Here is a 20,199-nt window from a genome sequence, read left to right as displayed (position 1 = left end):
TTTTTCCAGGTATTTCTATTTCATTTTTGTCATCCTTCCTGAGATATGGGGCCCAAAATTGCTCACAATATTCTAAATGTGGTCTGACCAGAGCCTTATAAAGCCTCAGCAGCACATCCCTGCTTTTATATTCTAGTCCTCTCCAAATAAATGCCAACATTGCATTAAGTTTCTGCCCACCCACCCTCCAATATTTTAGAAGAGGGAAGATAAAAGGAGAATTGCAAGGCAAGTTTCACATTCTGCAGAGGAGTTGAGACTTGCACCAGTTTCATACATAATGCAAACTAAATTGTTTTTTAATCCTCTGATTTATTTCAACAGGCTATTCAACGGAAAGAAATGAAACAACCACGTCAAAGATTCATACAATCCAGTCAGTTCATACCAAAAATGATACATTTGTTCCATTATCTACAGCTATCACACATCATGATCTCTGTACCAACAACTGCCTCACATTACAAGCAAGTAAACAAGCGTCACCAACAATTTCCCAATATACATCAGCAACAATGATTCTGGAAGATGTCCACAAAGGAAAAGCTACACGTACCAAGGCCACCATTGAACACCTGTGGAACAGATCCGAGAATTCCATATACGTGTTGACCTCTTCGCCAGCTCCCAAAAATATTTCAAAGACGCCCTCAAATAACAACAAAGTCATTTTGATGATTGTGCTTCCAATTCTGGGTCTTGCTCTGACTGGTTTACTGATTGCCTTCCTGATAAATCATATTCATGGGAACAAGCAACGTAAGCAATAATATTTTGTTCTATTAATTTGCTTAAACAAGCTCAGTGCAAAGTAGTTTTGTACTTCAAAGAAGCGATAACAGAAAGGAACCAAACTGGTTGGCCTATGAAGAACAAAGTGCTAGTAAGGAGTGTTGTTCTGAGTTTGGCATTAAGGCACGACGGAGGTAATTGATTTTACTTCCCTTTGAAGTCAATGGATAGTAAACCTGGGCAGCGAGTATGGGCAGCTGATCTACCCCCATGGCCAGGATTTTTAGGGTGGTGGTGTTTCCCGACCTGCCATCCAAAGGTTCGGCAGGGAACACATCACCGTCAACACTGTCTGCCCTGCAGTGATTTCAGTCCCCAAAGAGCATTACTTGGCTGCAGGTAGGACTTCCGTTCCTCACTCAGGAGGAAGACCCAACTTAGAGAGCTGCCAACCAATCAGATTGGCCGGCAGCTCTCTACATCCCGCAATGCCAGAAGCTGCAGTGGAAAGGACTGGGACTGCAATCAGTCCCCAGATCCCAAGTCCTGCCATTCCAGGAAGGAGTAAGTTTTGAGGATCTCACAGCAAGAAGCGTAGAGAAGGCCTGGGGAGCTGCATAGTGGGGGATTGGGGTGTTGGAAAAGAGGCAAGTTGGGGAAAGGAGGCCCTGTAGTTATGGAACCTTAAGGGGAGGGGGCGCCTGAAGTTAAAAGTTAGCTTCTTATGGCGGCACCACGCCTCGCCCCAGCCCACCCGAGGCCTAAACTTAATTATTTCCGGGTTTTCCCCAAACCTGGGAACTTCTCCCGCCAGCCTAACAATTGAGACTGGTTGGAAAACAGATCTTAAGTGGTCAATAATTGGCCTCAACTGGGGCAAGGGCGGGCGGCCCATCCGAGGCCTCGCCCGCATTAGCGTAAAAGTGCAGCGAGGTCGGGGCAGGTGCGAACCCATCGGGAAGCCCATCCAAGGAATTTTACGCTCACCCACCCCCTCTCCGTGTACAAACCGGGCAGCTGGGGACATGTAAAATTCAGGTCCATCTGTTCCCAGGCCTGCATGTTTGGTTAAAATGACCCTCCAGCTCTTTGGAAGAGTGGATGCAACTTTATTCACACCACTCCTTTCACATGCTCCATCTGTAAGGAATTTCAAGGGAGATCTATTAGAATGGACAAACAAAAATAATCATATTTTGATTTATTTGTTTGAACAAACTTGGCATAATAGCATTTTTTAAATACGAGTTTTGAAAGCTTATGCACATATTAGTAGTAATAGCTTTTTTTTTAGCTGCAATGCCCTACAAGCACACATCAAACCCCAATTTTAACCAGGAGACAAGGATGAGTGAGGGGCCAACTGCGAGGCACACTGAGGCACAGGCCATTTTTACCTTTCGTGGTTCATTTAAATACTCCAGGGCCACTTCCTACCCAAACCCAATGTCAATGGTGTCAGGCCCAGCGAGCAAGCATAGCAAAAGTCTTGGGCCAGGAACCTGTGGTAACGGTTCCCTGGATTCGGATGAGTTGCAGGAGGTATTCAATCACACACTGGGAAGGGAAGCCTAGGGCTCTAGATTTACTTGTGGGGCCCAGAGGAGCACTGCTGCCTAGCAACGCAAATTAAAATAACACGTTGCTCACTTTCTTGGCCCTCTTCAGGGCCTGCTGCTTCATCCCTGCAGCTTCTAATGAGGTTGGCACTGGACACCAACACAAATATTCCCTGTTAAGATATAGCCAAGATCAACAGACCTTGACTGTTGGATGTCAAAGTGGCCCTCGCTTGTCTAATGCAGGGCATTTGCTGGTGGGCCAGTATGTGCTTGTTAAAATGTGCATGGCACATGGTCAGCAAGGATCAGGTGAGTGGATCTCTATAAAGGCTTTAACCCCAGCACACCCCGTTCCTGTCGGGCGTGAAGGGTTAAATTGGGGCTATATAACTTTAAACAATAGATGAAAGACTAGTTGCAATGGGAACTGTTGTTAAGATTTTTTTCAAATCTCTGAGGATGTAGTTGTTTACAACAATTCATAGAATATACAATACTCATTAAATATTACACAATTCACAATTATTTAGCACAGTCAGAAGAAAACAACACATTATGGAAAGTTCTCAAAGGGATTGAGAGTGAAATATATAACAAGCTCTTGATAAAGAGACACCCGGGGGCCTCAGCAGTCAGTCTGTTTCAGATCATTATTTATTAAGAAAGGTTTTAACCAACAATCGCCACAGTTTGACAAATGCAATTTTTTGTTCTTGAATGCTGAAAATAATTCTCTCCAGTTTTCAATCTACGTCTCTCTCCAGTCATGGGCCTGAATTTTCCCCCCGATTGGAGGCGCAGCACCATTTTACGTGGGTGGGCCAATTAAGGCCCGCCCAGCGTGACGTCCGCACAGAAGCGCTATGCACTCTCTGTGAGGGCGGGGGAGGATTCCCAAAGTCAAGAGTGCACTCTTTCGCACATGCGCACAAAAGAGCGTACTCATTTCCCCGAGGCTAAGTGCAGCCTCAGGGAGATTGGCTGTATATGTAAAAAAAATTAAAATAGAAAAATAAAATTTCCCTTACATGTCCCTTCATGAGACACAGTTGGGAGTTGGGACATTTTTAAATTTATGAAAATTTATTTATTTATTGAAAAGTTCAGGAAACCTCATCCCGCCTGTAGATGAGGTTTCCTGAAAAACACGAAGGCCGCTCGGGCTTTTCGCCTGCCCGCCAACTTTAAGGTTGGATGGGCAGCATTCTTAAGTGCTTTAATTAATTTCTCAATGGCCTTAATAGGCTGTTGACATTTTGGCAGGTGTACAGCTGACTCTGGCGCGCGCCTGCCGAACGAAATATCGCGATCACATCGGGATGCACGCCTGATGTCATTGCGCATCATTTTACGCGTCGGCGTGTCAGACCCACTCCCGCATGCCGATCGGAAGATTCTGCCCCAGGAGACCAAGAATTGCATTTGTTTGTTATATTCTATTGCCTCCTCCAAGACACAATTCCATGGAGAAATGGGAATATAAATTTTGGAGAGCTTTGGTGAAAGAGTCGATGACTGATCTGAATAGTCTCTATATCCTGAAACTATCCTGCACTATTATAACTGCTTTATCAACTGCCAGTTATTCCCAAGCTTGTTATCCTCTCCCTATGTATAACAAAGCCAAATTTTATAGAATTACATAGAATCAGAAACAGGTCATTTAGAAGAACCAGTCCATGCCAGCATTTATGCTCCACTCGAGCCTTCTCCCATCCTTCTTCACCTAACTCCATCTCCACAACCCTCTATTTCTTTCTCCCTCATATATTTAACTAGCTTCCCCTTAAATGCTTCTATTTTAATCACTTCAACTCCCATGGTAGTAAGGTCCACATTCTTATCAATCTCTGGGAAAAGAAGTTTCTTCTGAATGCTCTATTTGATTTCTTGGTAACTATCTTATATTGATACCCTCTAGTTTTGCCCTTCCATCCCCATTTCTTTCATTGAATTATTACAGACTGTCCCACTTATTCCATTATGAATATTTTTTCATCTCAAAATGCCCAGTTCCATATGAAAGCATTTTTCTCTTAACTGCTTCTGAATGTCACTAGACAATGGACAGTTACCAGATTAGAAAGCTGAGATGTGACAGTGTATTGGCTGCTTAACCAGCTGGGGGACCCACTTTTGCAATCCACCTAGCCTCAACTGAGATTTGAATTCAATCTTCCCTCAGACTCTGATTTGCTGATTGTGCATGAATTGGGCCAACACTGAGTATTTGGTAAAGTAGAAAGCCAATAGAAAAGAGAAGATTCAGTGAGAGATCTGACTTTGATTGAATTTCTGCAATGCTTACCAACAGAGGAATTTTCATCCCATCAGTCTGGGCTAGATTTATACCCAGGTGAAATGACAGCATAGTCCTCTCACTGTACTAGCTATGTCCCCCCTGTTTTTAAACACAGAACACAAAGATCCCTAACTTATTCCACAAACTAATTAGGTTAAATCAAACAGTTCGCATCAATCATATCCCAATGTATTCATGCATAGTTGCTTGTAACCATGACTACCTCAGAATATGCAGATTGTTCATGAAACAAGTAAAGAAATGAAATGTGCCTGGATTTCCAATATGAAATAGCAGGGATATTAAAGTCTTTTTCAAATGGCTTAGCATCCTCATATCATACTTGTGGTCCTACCTAAGCTATCCTAGAACAAACACTTCTGTTTACTAATAGGCTGACACAGGATCCCTAATTGAATATGGGCATATAAGGGATCATTTTATGAATCATATTTCTGACAGAGAGCTTTGCCTACCTGTAACATATATCAGGAATTAATTTTAACAGATGGAAAAGTGTGTGCATGAATTCCGATATCCACTCCCAATGATTGACACTTTCAGCCCAGAGGTTAAAAGTTACTCTAAACTCATTTTAAGGCATTGATTTTCATTCTATTTAAAGGAATTTTCCACCAATTTTCTCCCTTCCTAACTTGAAGACACTCATTATTATTGACATATAATTCTGCAACTGCCTGTAGTCCTTTTACACTTCACATAAATGGGTGAGCAGACAAACAACGTTGGTAGCTTAATCAACTGCAGGATTGGAAATTGCAGCTAAGATTCATCTGACATCAACATAAATGCCCTGATTTCAAACTCCTGCATGCAACAAAAACAGGGAAGACAGCGGATTAAAATAGGGGTGGTGTACTTATATCGACCTCGCTATCATGCTCCTTTTTGTTGCCAATATAACCCGCACGTTTCAGGAGCTGTTGGAGATTATCTCTGCGGGTAAGTGAGAGCCTAACAAATCTGCAAAAGTAGGGATCTTATCATATGCAAACGCATGACTTTAGTTTGTAGTTGCACCAGGCACAGCCAGTGCCAGAGCCGCCAGAGAAACCTGGCAGCTAACACGATTGGGGCCAGAGAAAGTACAAAAAGGTGATTTATTTTTATATGGGTTCCTTGTAGACCAGCAGGAGTAGGAGTGACCCCAGCAGTCCATTTACTTTTGTAGCCAGAATCAAACAGTGAAGTCCCTTCAGGGGCAGTATTTTTCGCTCATTGGGCGGGTGCGTGCCCAACCCGAATAAGCATAAAATGACGTGCGATGATGTCCGTCAAGCATCCTGACATCATCATGCACTCGCTCGATATTTCAATTGGCAGGCATGCGCAGGAGTTGGCAGTGGCCCGCTGTCGATTAAAAAGCCTAGAAAGGCCATTAACAATCCAAATGAATTAAATTTTTCGAAGCCCGTCCAAACTTACGGTTGGCGGCAGGCAAAAAGAACAAGCGGCCTTTGCATTTTTCGCAAAATCTCATCCACAGGCAGGATGAGGTTTCAATCCATCATTAAAAAAGAATCAAAAATTTTCATGCTAATTTCTAACATGTCCTTGTTCATGTGACAGAGTCACATGAGGGGACATGTCTTTTAACATCTAAAGATACTTAATTTTTAATTTTTAAATCTTCATCTCCCTGAGGCAGCTCTGTGTGAAGTTCCCCACTCGCCCTCCTCCCACACAGCCCCCCCACCCCACCCACCCCCTACCAGCTGCAGCATGTGTTTCACGCTGGGTGGACCTTAATTGGCCCGCCAGCGTAAAATTGCGATCCGGCCCTGATCGTGGGCAGTGGGCAGCCCACCCACACCCACTGAGCCCACCCAATGAGGGCAAGGTTCTGCCCCAAGGGTTTTGCACTGTCACCATGTTATTTATTATAACTATGTGGACTACCTCTTCCAAGTAGTTTTTCAGAAATAAACACTTCACCATATTTACTAGTGTAGGGAAGATGCTACAAGAGCTGGAGCACTACAGTTCCAAACATGTTCACAATTAGAAACAGTCTTGGGGAGGATTGGGAATGAGATGGTGGGGAACAAGCAATTTGCATCAGCAGGAAAATAAATATATTGCTAAATTTGCTTTATGGGATACAGAACCTACAAAAACTCCATGACTCAATTGTACTTAGGGACAAAATGCATAATAATTTCATTTTCAACAAATCAGTGTCTGTTTAAGAGCTCAATTTTAATTCCAGAGAATATCAATAATAACAGAACTAGTTTACATTTTGGCTTCATTATTTTCTAAGTTAACCTCCCTCATTCTACAGGTGACAACTATCTCCCGGTCAAAGTATGTAAAAACAATACAAATCCGAAGACAAGCGTGCCAGCCATGGCTCAGTTTGTAGCACTATTCCCTCTGAGATAGAAGGATTCAGGTTCAAGTCCCACCCCAGGATTTAGACATAAAAATCAAGGCCGAGGCAGTTCTACACCATTGGAGGTACTGTTTTTCAGATAAGAAGTTATGGCTAAATCAGGTAGACATAAAAGATCCCATGGCACTATTTTGGTGAAGACTGGGGTGTCCTGGCCATTATTTATCCCTTTTTTTAAGTGTATCTTCACAGCCACTTTTTTCCCTTTGGTGAATAGTGGGGAGGTGGTGGAAGTCAACAGGCGAGATTTTCCAGCCCTGCCGATTGTCTTTTGGCCGCTCTCCAAGTTTTCCCATCCTGCCTGCAATGATGCCTGCTGCTGGCAGGACTAGAAAATCCCTCCCTACATCCCGAAAACAGATTATCAGGTCATTATGGCCTTTTATGTCTACCCAATTTAGCCTTAATTTAACTTCTTACCTGAAAAGCAGCACCTCCAATGGTGCTGTTTGTTGGAGCTTGTGGGTGCAAATTGGTTGCTGTGTTTCCCACATTACGACAGTGACTACGCTGCAAAAGTACCTTCATTGACTTGTGAAGCACTTTGAGGCATCCGACGGTCAATATATAAACACAAGTCTTTTTCTTCAGAAAATCTGCTGGGAAATGTATTTGAACTAAACATGTATAAACTTTGGTTTTTCAGCTCTAAACAATGACGTTGACAATGAAAATCCTGCCAGGTATGGTGTTTAAAACATTTAACATTTTATATAGGCTGCATAAAGTGAAACTTCATTAAGCTGACAGGAGTAGTTTATCAGAGGCTGGTAGCTAAAATATTCAAAGTGTCAGTTTCATCTTGTTGTAAATGATTCCTTGATTCTGGTGTTTTCTGTTATACAGTCACTGATAGGTGTAGGTGTTACTGCACTTGTGCTGCTGTGGGACCTATCTGCCCACTTTATATTATTACACCTGGATAATTAGTGCCAATGAGAAACAACTAAAGGCTTGTGAGAGCAATCCATCTAGTGGGAAGAACCCACCAATAAAACAAAGACGACGATAAATCGGTCAAATCACTCATTATTCTGGGTTCCATTCCACTGTAAGGTATCCAAACCTTGCCCTGCCCCAGTGCTTCCAAACTGCCCTCCCAAATCCCTCTTGTAACGCCCCAGGACATGCTCTCCAAAAACGACTGTCAAGCACTTTGGGCCCCCACAAAGTCATCCAAAATGCTAGATAAATGCAAGACTTTCTATCTTTCTTTCTTTCTTGCTTGCTTTCTTTCTTCACCCATCAGATTCAGACATCCTCCCAGTTTTTAAAAACTGCTTGATGATTCTGTCAGTGCTCCCATTCCATGGGACCACTTCCAGTGCCCCGGCACACCACTTCCTGAAATATTTCAAATTAAATTTTTAAAAAATTTTTTAGGTTGCATAAAAAATGTAAAGGCCACTTGGCCTTTTCACCTGCCTGCCAACTGTAAGGGTGGACAGGCAGCGTAAAGTTGAACATAATTATTTCCTTAATGGCCTTAATAGGCCATTTAAATATCGGCGGGCGCGCAGCCAACTCCGGCGTGTGCCCGCCGAGCAAAACATCATGAGACAGCGCAATGACATCAGGACACATGGCCAACATCATCCGGCGTCATTTTATGCATCAGTGTGCAGGTCCCGCCCCCACACGCCAACAGGAAAATTCTGCCCATGGTATAAAATAACAAAGTTCATGGGCTGAATTCTGAAATTTGTACCAATCAACTTGGAGCCTGATGGACAACTAAAATCAAACATTTGTTTCAGGCCGGAGGCCATATATACTCTAATCTCTAGCATGAGTCTTGTTGATCAGTTACCTGTCTAGTGCATGCACTGACATGTCAAACACAAACAGTTTAGGTTTCAATTGAGATGCTTAATAGCAGCCATTTGATTCCAATACATTTGATTAATGTGCATGGGGATATATGACTGCCGACTCTGCTCTGTGACGTCAGGCGAGTGTCCCGCCCTCACCGTGCGCCATCACGATATTTCAGTGGGCGGGTGCGTGGTGATCTCCGATGCACATCTGCCATTAATTAACAGGCCATTTAAGGCCCTTGAGGCACCAATTGACGGGGATTTTTTGAGGCCCGTGTGATCTTCAGGTCGTTACACAGGCGCAACGGACAGGCGGGTAGGAGACATTTGTATAAACCACATCCACAGGAGGGATAGGAGGGGTGAGTTGGGTCGCAAATAAGCTCAGATATTTAATTTGGTAAGTTACTGATACTTGCTTGTGTGAGCAGAAATACTTCAAAACTCATACCAGCTGCTTGGACTGGACTCACAACCTTCAGGTCAGCACTCTGCAATGAGGAATCTTTTTTGGGCCTGCACGTTTCAGGAAGCCTTCACTTAACCTGGGAATGGGAGCTGAACTGTCCACTGGAGGCACCTCCTCTGAGGAGGAAGGGAGGGCCAGAAGGGGGAGGGGGCCAGGAGTGAACAATCAGCCCCCAGGGGAGCCACCTTTGGGAGGAGAGGTGCAGGCACAAGGGCTGCAGGGCCAACAGGAAGTCCAAGGTGGAAGGGGCCGCAGAAGACGCCACTATCCTGCTGCCAGGGTATACAGGCGGCGAAGCAGATACCTCAATATGTCTGAGGTGCAATGCCAGAGGAGGCTCTGCCTCTCGAGGGAGACAATTAACTATATCTGTCAGGAGATTGGCCCTGAGGTCTCCACTAACTGTGTGGGTGGACATCCCATGCCAGTGGCTCTAAAGGTCACAGCTGCCCTCAACCTCTATGCCTTTGGCTCCTTCCAGGGCTCGGTGGGTGACCTTTGCAGTGTCTCCCAATCAGCTGTCCACACTTGTGTCGAGCAGGTCATAGACACTCTGTTCAGGCATGCATTGACCTTCATCCACTTCCATTGGGATGAGACCAGCCAGACAGAGCGAGCCAGAGGTTTTGCAGCAATTGCTAGGTTCCCCCATGTCCAGGGTGCAATAGACTGTACACATGTGGCCATCAAGGTGCCAGCAGGTGAGCCCAGTGCCTTTGTCAACAGGAAGGGCTTCCACTCCATGAACGTGTAGATAGTGTATGATCACAGGATGCAGATTCTGCAAGTCTGTGCAAGGTACCCAGGCAGCTCCCACGACATCTACATCCTCAGACACTTCCAGGTGCTGGGGCTCTTCAGTGCTCCGGCTCGGCTGGATGGATGGCTGCTGGGTGACAAGGGCTATCCCCTCAGAAGGTGGCTCATGACGCCTCTCCGCCATCCAAGAACAGAAGCTGAGCAGCGCTACAATAGGAGCCACATCTCCACAAGGGCTGTGGTGGAGAGAACCATCGGTCTTCTCAAGATGCGCTTCCAATGCCTGGAGCATTCAGGGGTCGCACTCCACTACCCCCCCAGATCATGTGTCGGTGATAGTGGTTGCATGCTGCACTCTCCACAATCTTACGCTGGAAGGGGGGGACATGGTGGATGATGAAGGCATCGAGGCAGTGGCTGCGGCTGCACATGATGAGTCCAGCAGTGAGTCCGAGGATAAGCATGCACTGGGAAATGCTGAGGGGATAGACACTGACCCAGATATACTGCAGGGAGGCAGGGACACCCAGGAGGCTTTAATCCAATGAACCTTCAGTTAGAACACCACAGATGGACCTCCAACAAAAGCCTGTGCTGCAGGCTCCATACTCGATACCTGAGTGCAAAATCTGCCTGGATAGTAACATTAACTAAGAGCCTTGTCAATAAAGCTCAATGTGACACAACTCACTCATAACAACATGGGTAATCATCATCCTGCAGAAGAAAAGAGGCACCCTCAGCCATGGTCACGTGTCTAAATTTAATGATATAACAAAATGAACTCAAGGAAAGTAAATGACAAATGTGTTAAACACCACACCAACTAATCATGATCTCATTGTGGAGCAACGCAAAAGCACCAGTGAGAAACCCGTGGTGTGCCTAAGGTGCTTTAATTTATGCTTACAGGTGCTACGTCTTGGTGCTGTCCCCTCACCGGCACTGGCATCTGAGACAGCCTGCTCACTCTGCTGTCCTGTTGGCCTTGATGACCTTTGGTGGTTGTCCTCTGGCCTGTGGAGCCTGTGCCGGGCCCGCCTGGGAGGGAGCGGCCAGTTCCACAGCTGGCATCTCCCCAGTCATTGCAGACTCATCGGATGCAACAGTCACTGGCAGAGAGGCGGAGGAGCTGCTGCCCTCACCCAGAGTGCCCTGAGAGGTGCCTGCAGAGATGACATGCAGATGCTGCACCAACATGAGGTCACTTCAGACTTCCCTGCTCACTGTGGATGGATGGGCACCGAGCTGGGGAACTTGGTGCCCAGACCATCTCCCACTGACCAGCTGTGGTCAATGCTACTATGAGGGCTTGCTGGTCAAAGCGCATCCCCAGGAAGCCCTGATTGTTCTCCTGGAGGAGCCTCTCCACGAGAGTCGCCACTCTCTCCATGGTGGAAGCATGGCACTCGGACATGAGGCTCATTGCATCGGCGATAGTCTGTGTGGACTCCTCCAGCGTGGACACCATGCCAAGCATAGCTTCATGGATCTCCCCCAGATCCTCTTGACACCCTGCTGGACTTCCAGTGTTTTCTGCCTCATGGACAACTCCAGAGCACTGACTGAGCATGTGCGTGATCCCCTGCAGTTCTCCAACTGCTGGTGCTGTGGGCACTCTCTGTCTCCACCAGCTCCTTCAGCGACTGTGAAGTGCCCTCACCGCTGTGCCCCGGGACACTAGCTGATGATCTAATTCCCACTGAGGTACTAGTATCTGTGCTGGTGCCTGCCTGGCAGAGGTGGTGTGACGTTGGTAGGTCAGAGACTTCAGGCCCCTCAGCTGTGAGAGGCTGCCGCTGTGTCTCCTCCACCGGTGATGCTGAAAGGAAGAACAAGGACATTTGATTAGTTAACATGCAGACAATGTCAATGTGCATCCCTGTCCCCCAGATCATTATGCATTCATCCTTCCATAAGCAATGGTCAATCCAAACTTCAATCACTGAACATTCAGCAGTCCCATGGCTGCTGGGACACTGATGGTGACCTCAGTGCTGGGCTAACATACCTGCCCGTGGCACCCCAGCCTCACCAACACCAGTGGATCTGGGCATATGGCACCTATCCAGATTGAGGGCCTGCTGCTCGAACCTGGTAATGATGGCCAACTGGGCCGGCCTTCCACCAGTCTTCACCTGTTTGGCAGTATTATGAGCATTCTTCTCCTGAAAAGGAGAGAAGAGCATTGATTAGTGCAACTTGTACCCGGAATCTCTTCACTGCCGTCCCACCCCAACCAGAGTGGGACATTGCAGGGCTCCAGTGCCTCCCCACCCCGCAGCTGCCGCACAAAGATGCCAGACCTGTCCCCCCACCTTGGCCAAATGCTGCCTACATCACATTTGGCACCACACGGTCCAACCTTGCAAAGAAAGGAGGCGCAAGCACGTGGGATACAAAGGGCAGCAGATGGATCAGTGTCCTGCCACCTGGAATCTCCCCTCCCAGTATGTCAGCAGCATGACTTTGACATGTCCTGGAGTTCCAGCACTGCTCCCAGGTGCAGATCCTCCAGGTTTCCCCCAAAACAGTAATGTGGGTGTCACTGTACCACATGCTGCGGGTGCAGAACCCATCTCTTCATCACCCTTTCAGGGTGACCTCGGCATGGGCCATATCTGGCCCAACCAATGGAGGACACATGTTGTCAATGAGTAATGCAGCCATTGCGCTCAGAGTTGGAGGATGTGGTGGCCATGGGGGGATGCCTACTTGCTGGGTTAAGTGACCAATACCAACATGCGACTCACCTTTCCAGAGCACTAAAGGTCATTGAAACGCTTGCGGCACTGGATCCAGGTGCATCGCACCACATCAAGGGAGATCACTATATCCGCCACCTTTTCCCAGGCACATTTGGTCATGTTGGGGGGGCCTCCTCCTCCTGTCCTTGAGAACGAGGATCTCCGGCCCTGCTGCCACCTCCTCAAGGATGGCAGCAAGGCAATCGTCTGAGGAACGAGGGGCACAGTGCGCAGTGCCCTACCCTCCTGCCTGGCCTGCTCACCAGCAGCTCTGGGGACCCTCAGCTGGCCATGTTTTTTGTAAGGCTGCCGGAGCTCTTATAAACAGGCCGCCGGGTCGCCATTGGACCCATTGGTCATTGCAGCCCCGCCGCTGCCCACCCACTCCCACTGTCCTCGGGAGCTGCATTTCATGCCCGCCTGCGTAAAATGGCAGTACGGCCCCAATCGCAGGCGGCAGTCGGGTCCACGCCCGCCTATGCCCAGTCCTGCACGGCCTGCCTGACAGGCAGAATATTCTGCGCCATCGGTATTGATGTAGTTTAAATGTTCACTTTGCCCAGAAGCTAAAATCGTTTGATCTCCCATCTTTGATCTCTAACATCTGACTAAGGCAAAGGTGGGGGGAGGAGGGGGTAGCAGGGGTGGTATTCCAGGCACTAGCTGGATACTGTTAAGGAGTTCACTGTCGGCCACAATGTTGACACGAATCAGCTGTCATACAGCTGGATTGAAGAACACAGCAGATGGGCAGATCTTATAGATGTAAATATTGAAGAGAGAGAGTGAGAGACCCAGCCAGAGGCTTAAAAGAGCTTCAGACTGTGGTCTGATCGCATTCAATAAGAAATCAAAGTCACAGGGAAAAAGGTAAGTGACTGTTTGGTGAATATTTTTCTTATTTATCATACAACTTATTGGTAGTTGTAAGGTGTTAGTAATAGTAGTAAGGTTCACTAGCAGTAGTAAACCTTATTGAGAGTAGTAGGATTTATTAATTAAGAAAAATAATAAATTAATTAATACATAATAAAGATGGTAGAACAGGCGATGTGTTGTGCATGCAGAATGTGGGAGATCATGGGACCAGTGAGATCCAGGGCAAACACTTCTGCAGTGAGTGTCTATGGCTTGAGGAACTCTGGCTCAGAGTTGTTGAGCTGGAGGCTGAGCTGTGGATTATGGAGTGCATTAGGAGTGGGAATTCCTGTACTCTTTATTCCAGGAAGCAGTCATACCCCTTAGTTTAGGCAGAGACTTAGAGTTGGTCAATGGGGTCAGGGACAGGAGGGTGTGACTGTGAATCAGGTAGGTATGGGGAAACCAGCAAGTAATGATGGAGGAGTCTCAGTCCCTGATATAAGGTGCTTGCAGCCTGTGCGGAAGAGGAAAAAGACTGCAAGGTGTATCAGCGAACTGACTATGGCACCATGGTGAAGGATGCCATTCAAGTAGGGGGAGCAAAAGGAAGTGTGGTAGTAATAGTAGGCAGGATAGTCAGGGAGATAGATCCCATTCTCTGCAGCTAACACTGGAGCTCTGAACGTTGTGTTTCCTGCCTGGTGCCAGGGTTAAGGACATCTCCTCATGGCTAGAGAGAAACTTGGAGTGAGAGGTGGAGGATCCAGTTGTCATTGTCCATGTGGGAACCAACGACATAGGTGGAACCAGGGATGATGATCTTCTAAGAGAATTTGGGGAGTTAGGATCTAAATTAAAATGATGAACATTGAAAGTAATCATCTCTGGGTTGCTACCTGAGTCACGTGCAAATTGGCACAGGGTCGAGCAGATTAGAGAATTAAAAGTGTGATGTGAGAAGAAGAGGTTTCAATTCATGGGGCACTGGAATCAGTAAATAGGGAAGGATGAGCGATTCCATTGGGATGGGCTCCACATGAACTGGGCTGAGAGCAGTGCCTGGCCAATCGTATGACTAGGGATGTGGACAGCACTTTAAACTAACTGAGGGTAGGGGGGGCGGGGCGTTGGGGCGTGGGCTCAGGTGAAAAGAGATTTAGAAATCCGAAGAGAAAAGTTGAGGCATCGAAACAGTATAGTGATGTGGATAAAGACAAGCAGAGGGAAACAGGAAGGAACAGAGAGTTTAACAAAAACTGTACATTAGCGAGAAAGGTCATCGCAGGAAATATAAATAAAAATAATGAAATTAAAGGTGCTTTATCTGAATGCACAAAGCAACTGCAATAAGATAGATGAACTAGTGGCATGAATAGAGGAAAATTATTTCTATCTAATCGCCGCTAGAGACATGGGCCTGAATTTTACCCTCGGGGTGCACCTGAAGTTGGCGTGGCTGGAAGCAGATGTAAAAGCCTCTCCCGACCGAGATCGGACGGTAAATGCAATATTATGCTGGGTGGCCAATTAAGGGCGAAATGTGTGAAATGCAACCGCCTATTGTTTTTTCCGCGCATGGGGTAGGGAGGTGCTGGGTGCCTGATCCAATGGGGACCCAGCGGGGTGTTGAAAAATGGAAGAGGCAGCTCCCTGAAAGCTGCCAGGAGTTATGGGGGAGGCTGAGGGAGCTGTCTGGAAGCTGTTCAAGAAGTGTCCTAGTGCGCAGTCATGGTCTCAGCACTTGGTGTTCATGGAAGGCAGGAGGGTGGGCACTCTGCCCCCCTGTTTCTCAGATGAGTGCCTGGCAGTGTTGGTCAAGGTGGTCAGTGCCAGGCAGCATATTTTAATGCCCAGCGATGGCAAGAGAAGGCCACCCCACCTGACCAAAAAGACCTGGACAGAGGTTGCCGCCTAGGTTAGTGGGCACAATGTGGTGTGCTGCACGTGGCTTCAGTGCCACAAAAGGTACAATGATCTTTTGCAGTCAGCAAGGGTAAGTGCAGAGATGGCATGGACCTGTGCGAAGAACTTTACTCGGGTGCCTGTTGCTCAGAATGTTCAGGGGTCTATGCGTGTGTATGCCAACTGGCATTGAGACCTGCCCTGCCAAGGCTGGGATGTCAGCACAATTGGCCTCAGTGTATTACAGGGTGAGATGTGCCACTGTGACACGGACTGCCAAATGCCCGAGTGGGAGAGTGGGGAGGACGAGTCCATGCTGAGCATGAGTTCTTCATTGACCCTTAACACCGAGTGCACAGTGCCACCTCCAAGGAGAGAGGGCGACTCTTACAGAGAGGCAGCTTAAGGACCAGACTCAGGGGTTCCTGAGATTGTGCTTGGACCTGCAAGCCCTCACACAAGCAATGACCTCAGGAGGTCACTGCCATTGTGAGAGATGGATGAGGCATCTATTCTCTCTGCTGTGTGCCCACCCATCAATGGTGAGCAGGGAGGTGCAAACAGACTTCACATTGGTGGACAAGCTGCCTGTCGTCTCTGTGGGCTCCTCTCAGGATGCTCCTGATGAGGGCACCAGCTCCTCTGCCCCTCTACCGGTGGCCGCTGCATCTGATGATGCTGCAGCGACTGAGGAGTGACCACTCCCAGGTAGAGCCTGCTTAGGCTTTGGTGGCCAGAGGACAACCACCAAGGTCATCAAGGCCACCGGGACAGACCAGTCAGCTGGCTGCCTCCAATGCCACTGACAGCGAGGTGGGGGGTGGGCACCAAGACGCAGCCCCCGCAGGCATAAGTTGAAGGCACCTTGAGCACTGCAGGGGCATGTCATGGGTGACATTAGTTGCATTAATTATTTTGATGTTTTTGTTTGGGATGGACACTTTGTTGATTCTTTGAATGTTCATGTGAAGTAACATAAACGTTTACTTGACTGAGTTGGGGCTGAGTTGGCTGGATGGTTTGAGTTGGTGCCAGATGCAGCACAGGCTTTTGTAAAAGTGTGATGTTGTGTGAAGCTGGCATACTGGGTCAGGTTCTCATTTACTGATTATTAGCAAAAGAGACTGGACAAAGCTGGACAAGGCGTCAATGTCTTGGATGCCAAGCTCACGGTTCGTTGGATCAAAGGATCCCTAGTCTTCCTGACTCCATGAAGGTCCCTATCCTCTGCCTCAATGTCCTCACCTTCCCCCTCCTCCGGCTCTTCCTCTGAGCCATCACTTGAGTCATCCTGTGAAGCTGCCTCGCTTTCCTCAGCCTCCAGTAGGTTTCCCCCTTGCCAGAGCCAGGTTGTGCAGGGTGAAGCATGCGATGACTCTGGGGGATGCAGGCTCTGAAGGATGCTGCAATGATCCATCTGATCGGTCCAGGCATCTGATGCGCATCTTCAGCAGCCTGATGGTTTCCTCCACCACTGCCCTTGTGGAGGCATGAATCCTGTTGTATCTTTCCTCAGCCTCAGTTCTTGGGTGACGGAGTGGGGTCAACAGGCAGCTCTTCAAGGGATAGCCCATGTCACCCAGGAGTCATCCATCTGCTTGTGCAAGAGCCATGAACAGCCTTGGTACCTGTGAGTGCCACAAGACATAAGCATTGTGTGAGCTCCCAGGGTAATGGGCGCAAACTGGGAGAACCTTTGGTCACAGACAATCTGAACATTCATTGAGTGGAACCCTTTTCTGTTTACAAATGCTCCTGGCTCACCTGCTGGTGCCTTGATGGCCACATTAGTGCAAGTGATTACACCCTGGACACGGAAGAACCCAGCCATCGTAGTGACGTTTTGTGCTCTATCTGCCTGGCTCGCCTTGTCTGTCCAGAAATGGATGAACATGCGGATGTTTCCAAAGATAGCATCAGTCACGAGCTTGGCACAACTTTGTGCAGCTGATTGAGAAACACACAGATCCCCCACTGAGACCTGAAAAGAACCAGAAGCAGAGAAGTTCCAGGCCATTGTGACCTTCAAAGCCACCGGCATGGGGTGTCCGCCCACACAGTTACAGGCGATTTTCGGATCTATCATGTGACATATTGCTGTCACTATGTCCCTGGAGAGGCAGAACATCCTGCGTCCCTGGATCTCAGACCTGGATCTGGAGGTAGTTGGAGCGCTGCCTGAACACGCTAGCCGCTGGCCAGAGGAGCCTTCAATGTGCCCTCCTCTCTTGGCCTCCCTGCTGGCCCTGCACCAACTGAGCCCATGCCACTCTTCTTAAAGCGCTGTCCCTAGGACGCTGCCTGCACTCTCCTGGCCTCCTTTCCCTCCTGCCCCTTTCTTCCTCTTCAGAGGAGGTTCCATCAACGGAATATACTATCCCCATTAGTTGGGATGCAGAGGGGCAGTGCCTTGAAAATGAGGGATAACTGTGCTGCAATACTGAGGGGAGCCTTCCAGAGAAGATGAGGGCCTGAGATGCTGAAAGGCAGGCTTGACAATCAAACAAGATGCCAAGAAACTCTGAAGACAACTCTGTACTCACACAGCAAAGAACTGCAAATGGCAGAGAAACCACTGCTGCTCTGAGGGCCTTTTATCCCACCCGAGGATAAGGAAATGGTTAAAACGTGATTTTCACCCACCAGTTTCACCTGTGTGATGAGCTAAAAATCATACAGGCAGCATCAAATTGCTGTCTATTGTTTTGTTAACGGCCTTAATTGTTTCTTTAAATACCGGCAGGATGGATCCAACCCGCACACGTGTGCTGCTGACCGTGAAATTGAGCGGATGCGCGGTGACATCAGAAAGCACGCCTGATGTCATTTGACGATATTTTACGTTTGGTCGGGTTGAGCAGGTGCTGAACCCCCGAACGTAAAATTCTGGCCACGAAGAAATGAAGCAGAACCAGTATGAGTCAGAAAATACCGGTGGGAGTAATTTATAGGCCCCTAACCGTAGTTACACTGTTGGGCCGAGCATCAAACAAGAAATTATTGGAGCTTGTAACAAAGGAAAGATAATAAATGTGGGGGACTTTAATCTTCATGTGTTGACTGAGACAATCAAATTGGCAAGAATGGTTCTGAGGATGAGTTTGTAGAATGTTTTTGTGACAGTTTCTTGGAGCAAAACATTGTGGAATCAACTAGAGATAAAGCTATTTTAGATCTAGTATTGTGTAATGAAGAAGGGTTAATCAGCAATGTCATAGTAAAAGATTCACTGGGAAATAGTGATCGTAAAGCCTTCCAATTCCATGTTAAGCTTGAACGTGAAATATTCCAATCACAAACAAGTACCTTAAACCTAAACAAAACCAATTACATAGATATGAGGGGAGAAGTGGCCAAGGTGAATTGGGTAAATAGACTAAAAGATATAGAGCTAAATGAACAGTGGGAAACATTTTAAAGGAACAATTCAAAATGTTCAACAGAAATACATTCTATTACTCAGCAAGAAAGACCCATCCATAACTATGAGGCGTTAATGAGTAGGTTAGACAAAGGAGAGCCAATGGATGTTATCTACTTGGACTTCCAGAAGGCCTTTGACAAGGTGCCGCACAGGAGGCTGCTCAGTAAGATAAGAGCCCATGGTGTTAGAGGCAAGGTACTATCATGGATAGAAGATTGGCTGTCTGACAGGAGGCAGAGAGTGGGGATAAGGGGGTCCTTCTCAGGATGGCGGCCGGAGACTAGTGGAGTTTCACAGGGGTCAGTGTTGGGACCACAACTTTTCACTTTATACATTAATGATCTAGATGAAGGAACTGAGGGCATCCTGGCTAAGTATGCAGATGATACAAAGATAGGTGGAGGGACAAGTAGTATTGAAGAGGTGGGGAGGCTGCAGAAGGAATTGGACAGGTTAGGAGAATGGGCAAAGAAGTGGCAGATGGAATACAACGTGGGGAAGTGTGAGGTCATGCACTTTGGTAGGAAGAATAGAGGCATAGACTATTTTCTAAATGGGGAGAGAATTCAGAAATCTGGAGTGCAATGGGACTTGGGAGTCCTAGTCCAGGATTCTGTTACGGTTAACTTGCAGGTTGAGTCGGTAGTTAGGAAGGCAAATGCAATGTTGGCATTTATTTCGAGAGGACTAGAATATAAAAGCAGGGATGTGCTGCTGAGGCTTTATAAGGCTCTGGTAGACCACATTGAGAATATTGTGAGCACTTTTGGGCCCCGTATCTCAGGAAGGATGTGCTGGCCCTGGAGAGGGTCCAGAGGAGGTTCACGAGAATGATCCCAGAAATGAAAGGCTTAACATATGAGGAACATTTGAGGACTCTGGGTCTATACTCGATGGAGTTTAGAAGGATGAGGGGGGGACTGATTGAAACTTACAGAACACTGAAAGGCCTTGTTAGAGTGGATGTGGGGAAGATGTTTCCATTAGTAGGAGAGACTAGGACCCGAGGGCATAGCCTCAGAGTAAAGGGAAGACCTTTTAGAATAGAGATGAGGAGAAACTTCTTTAGCCAGAGAGTGGTGAATCCATGGAATTCATTGCCACAGAAGGCTGCAGAGGCCAGGTCATTGAGTGTATTTAAGACACAAGATAGATAGGTTCTTGATTGGTAAGGGGATCAAAGGTTAAAGGGAGAAGGCGGGAGAATG

At 47.3% G+C, this 20,199-nt stretch overlaps 1 protein-coding gene across 6 annotated transcripts in view; it reads left to right on the top strand.

Moving 5' to 3' along the window:
- The window catches only part of LOC121276333 (transmembrane protein 154-like), a 66,786-nt gene that overhangs the window by 23,800 nt on the left and 22,787 nt on the right, over nucleotides 1–20,199 (top strand). For 5 of the 6 annotated variants that reach the window (XM_041185001.1, XM_041184914.1, XM_041184658.1 and 2 more), the window contains exons 2-3: nucleotides 325–759; nucleotides 7,659–7,695. In XM_041185001.1, the coding sequence (XP_041040935.1) occupies nucleotides 325–759; nucleotides 7,659–7,695 (472 nt within the window). The remainder of the gene's footprint in view (nucleotides 1–324; nucleotides 760–7,658; nucleotides 7,696–20,199) is intronic. The other variant, XM_041185084.1, reaches the window with a different exon arrangement.

The sequence above is a fragment of the Carcharodon carcharias genome, chromosome 1 (genome assembly GCF_017639515.1).
Source record: "Carcharodon carcharias isolate sCarCar2 chromosome 1, sCarCar2.pri, whole genome shotgun sequence".
Taxonomy (NCBI): domain Eukaryota; kingdom Metazoa; phylum Chordata; class Chondrichthyes; order Lamniformes; family Lamnidae; genus Carcharodon; species Carcharodon carcharias.
The sequence above is the reverse complement of the archived record's forward strand: the minus strand, read 5'-3'. Positions and strand labels throughout refer to the sequence as shown.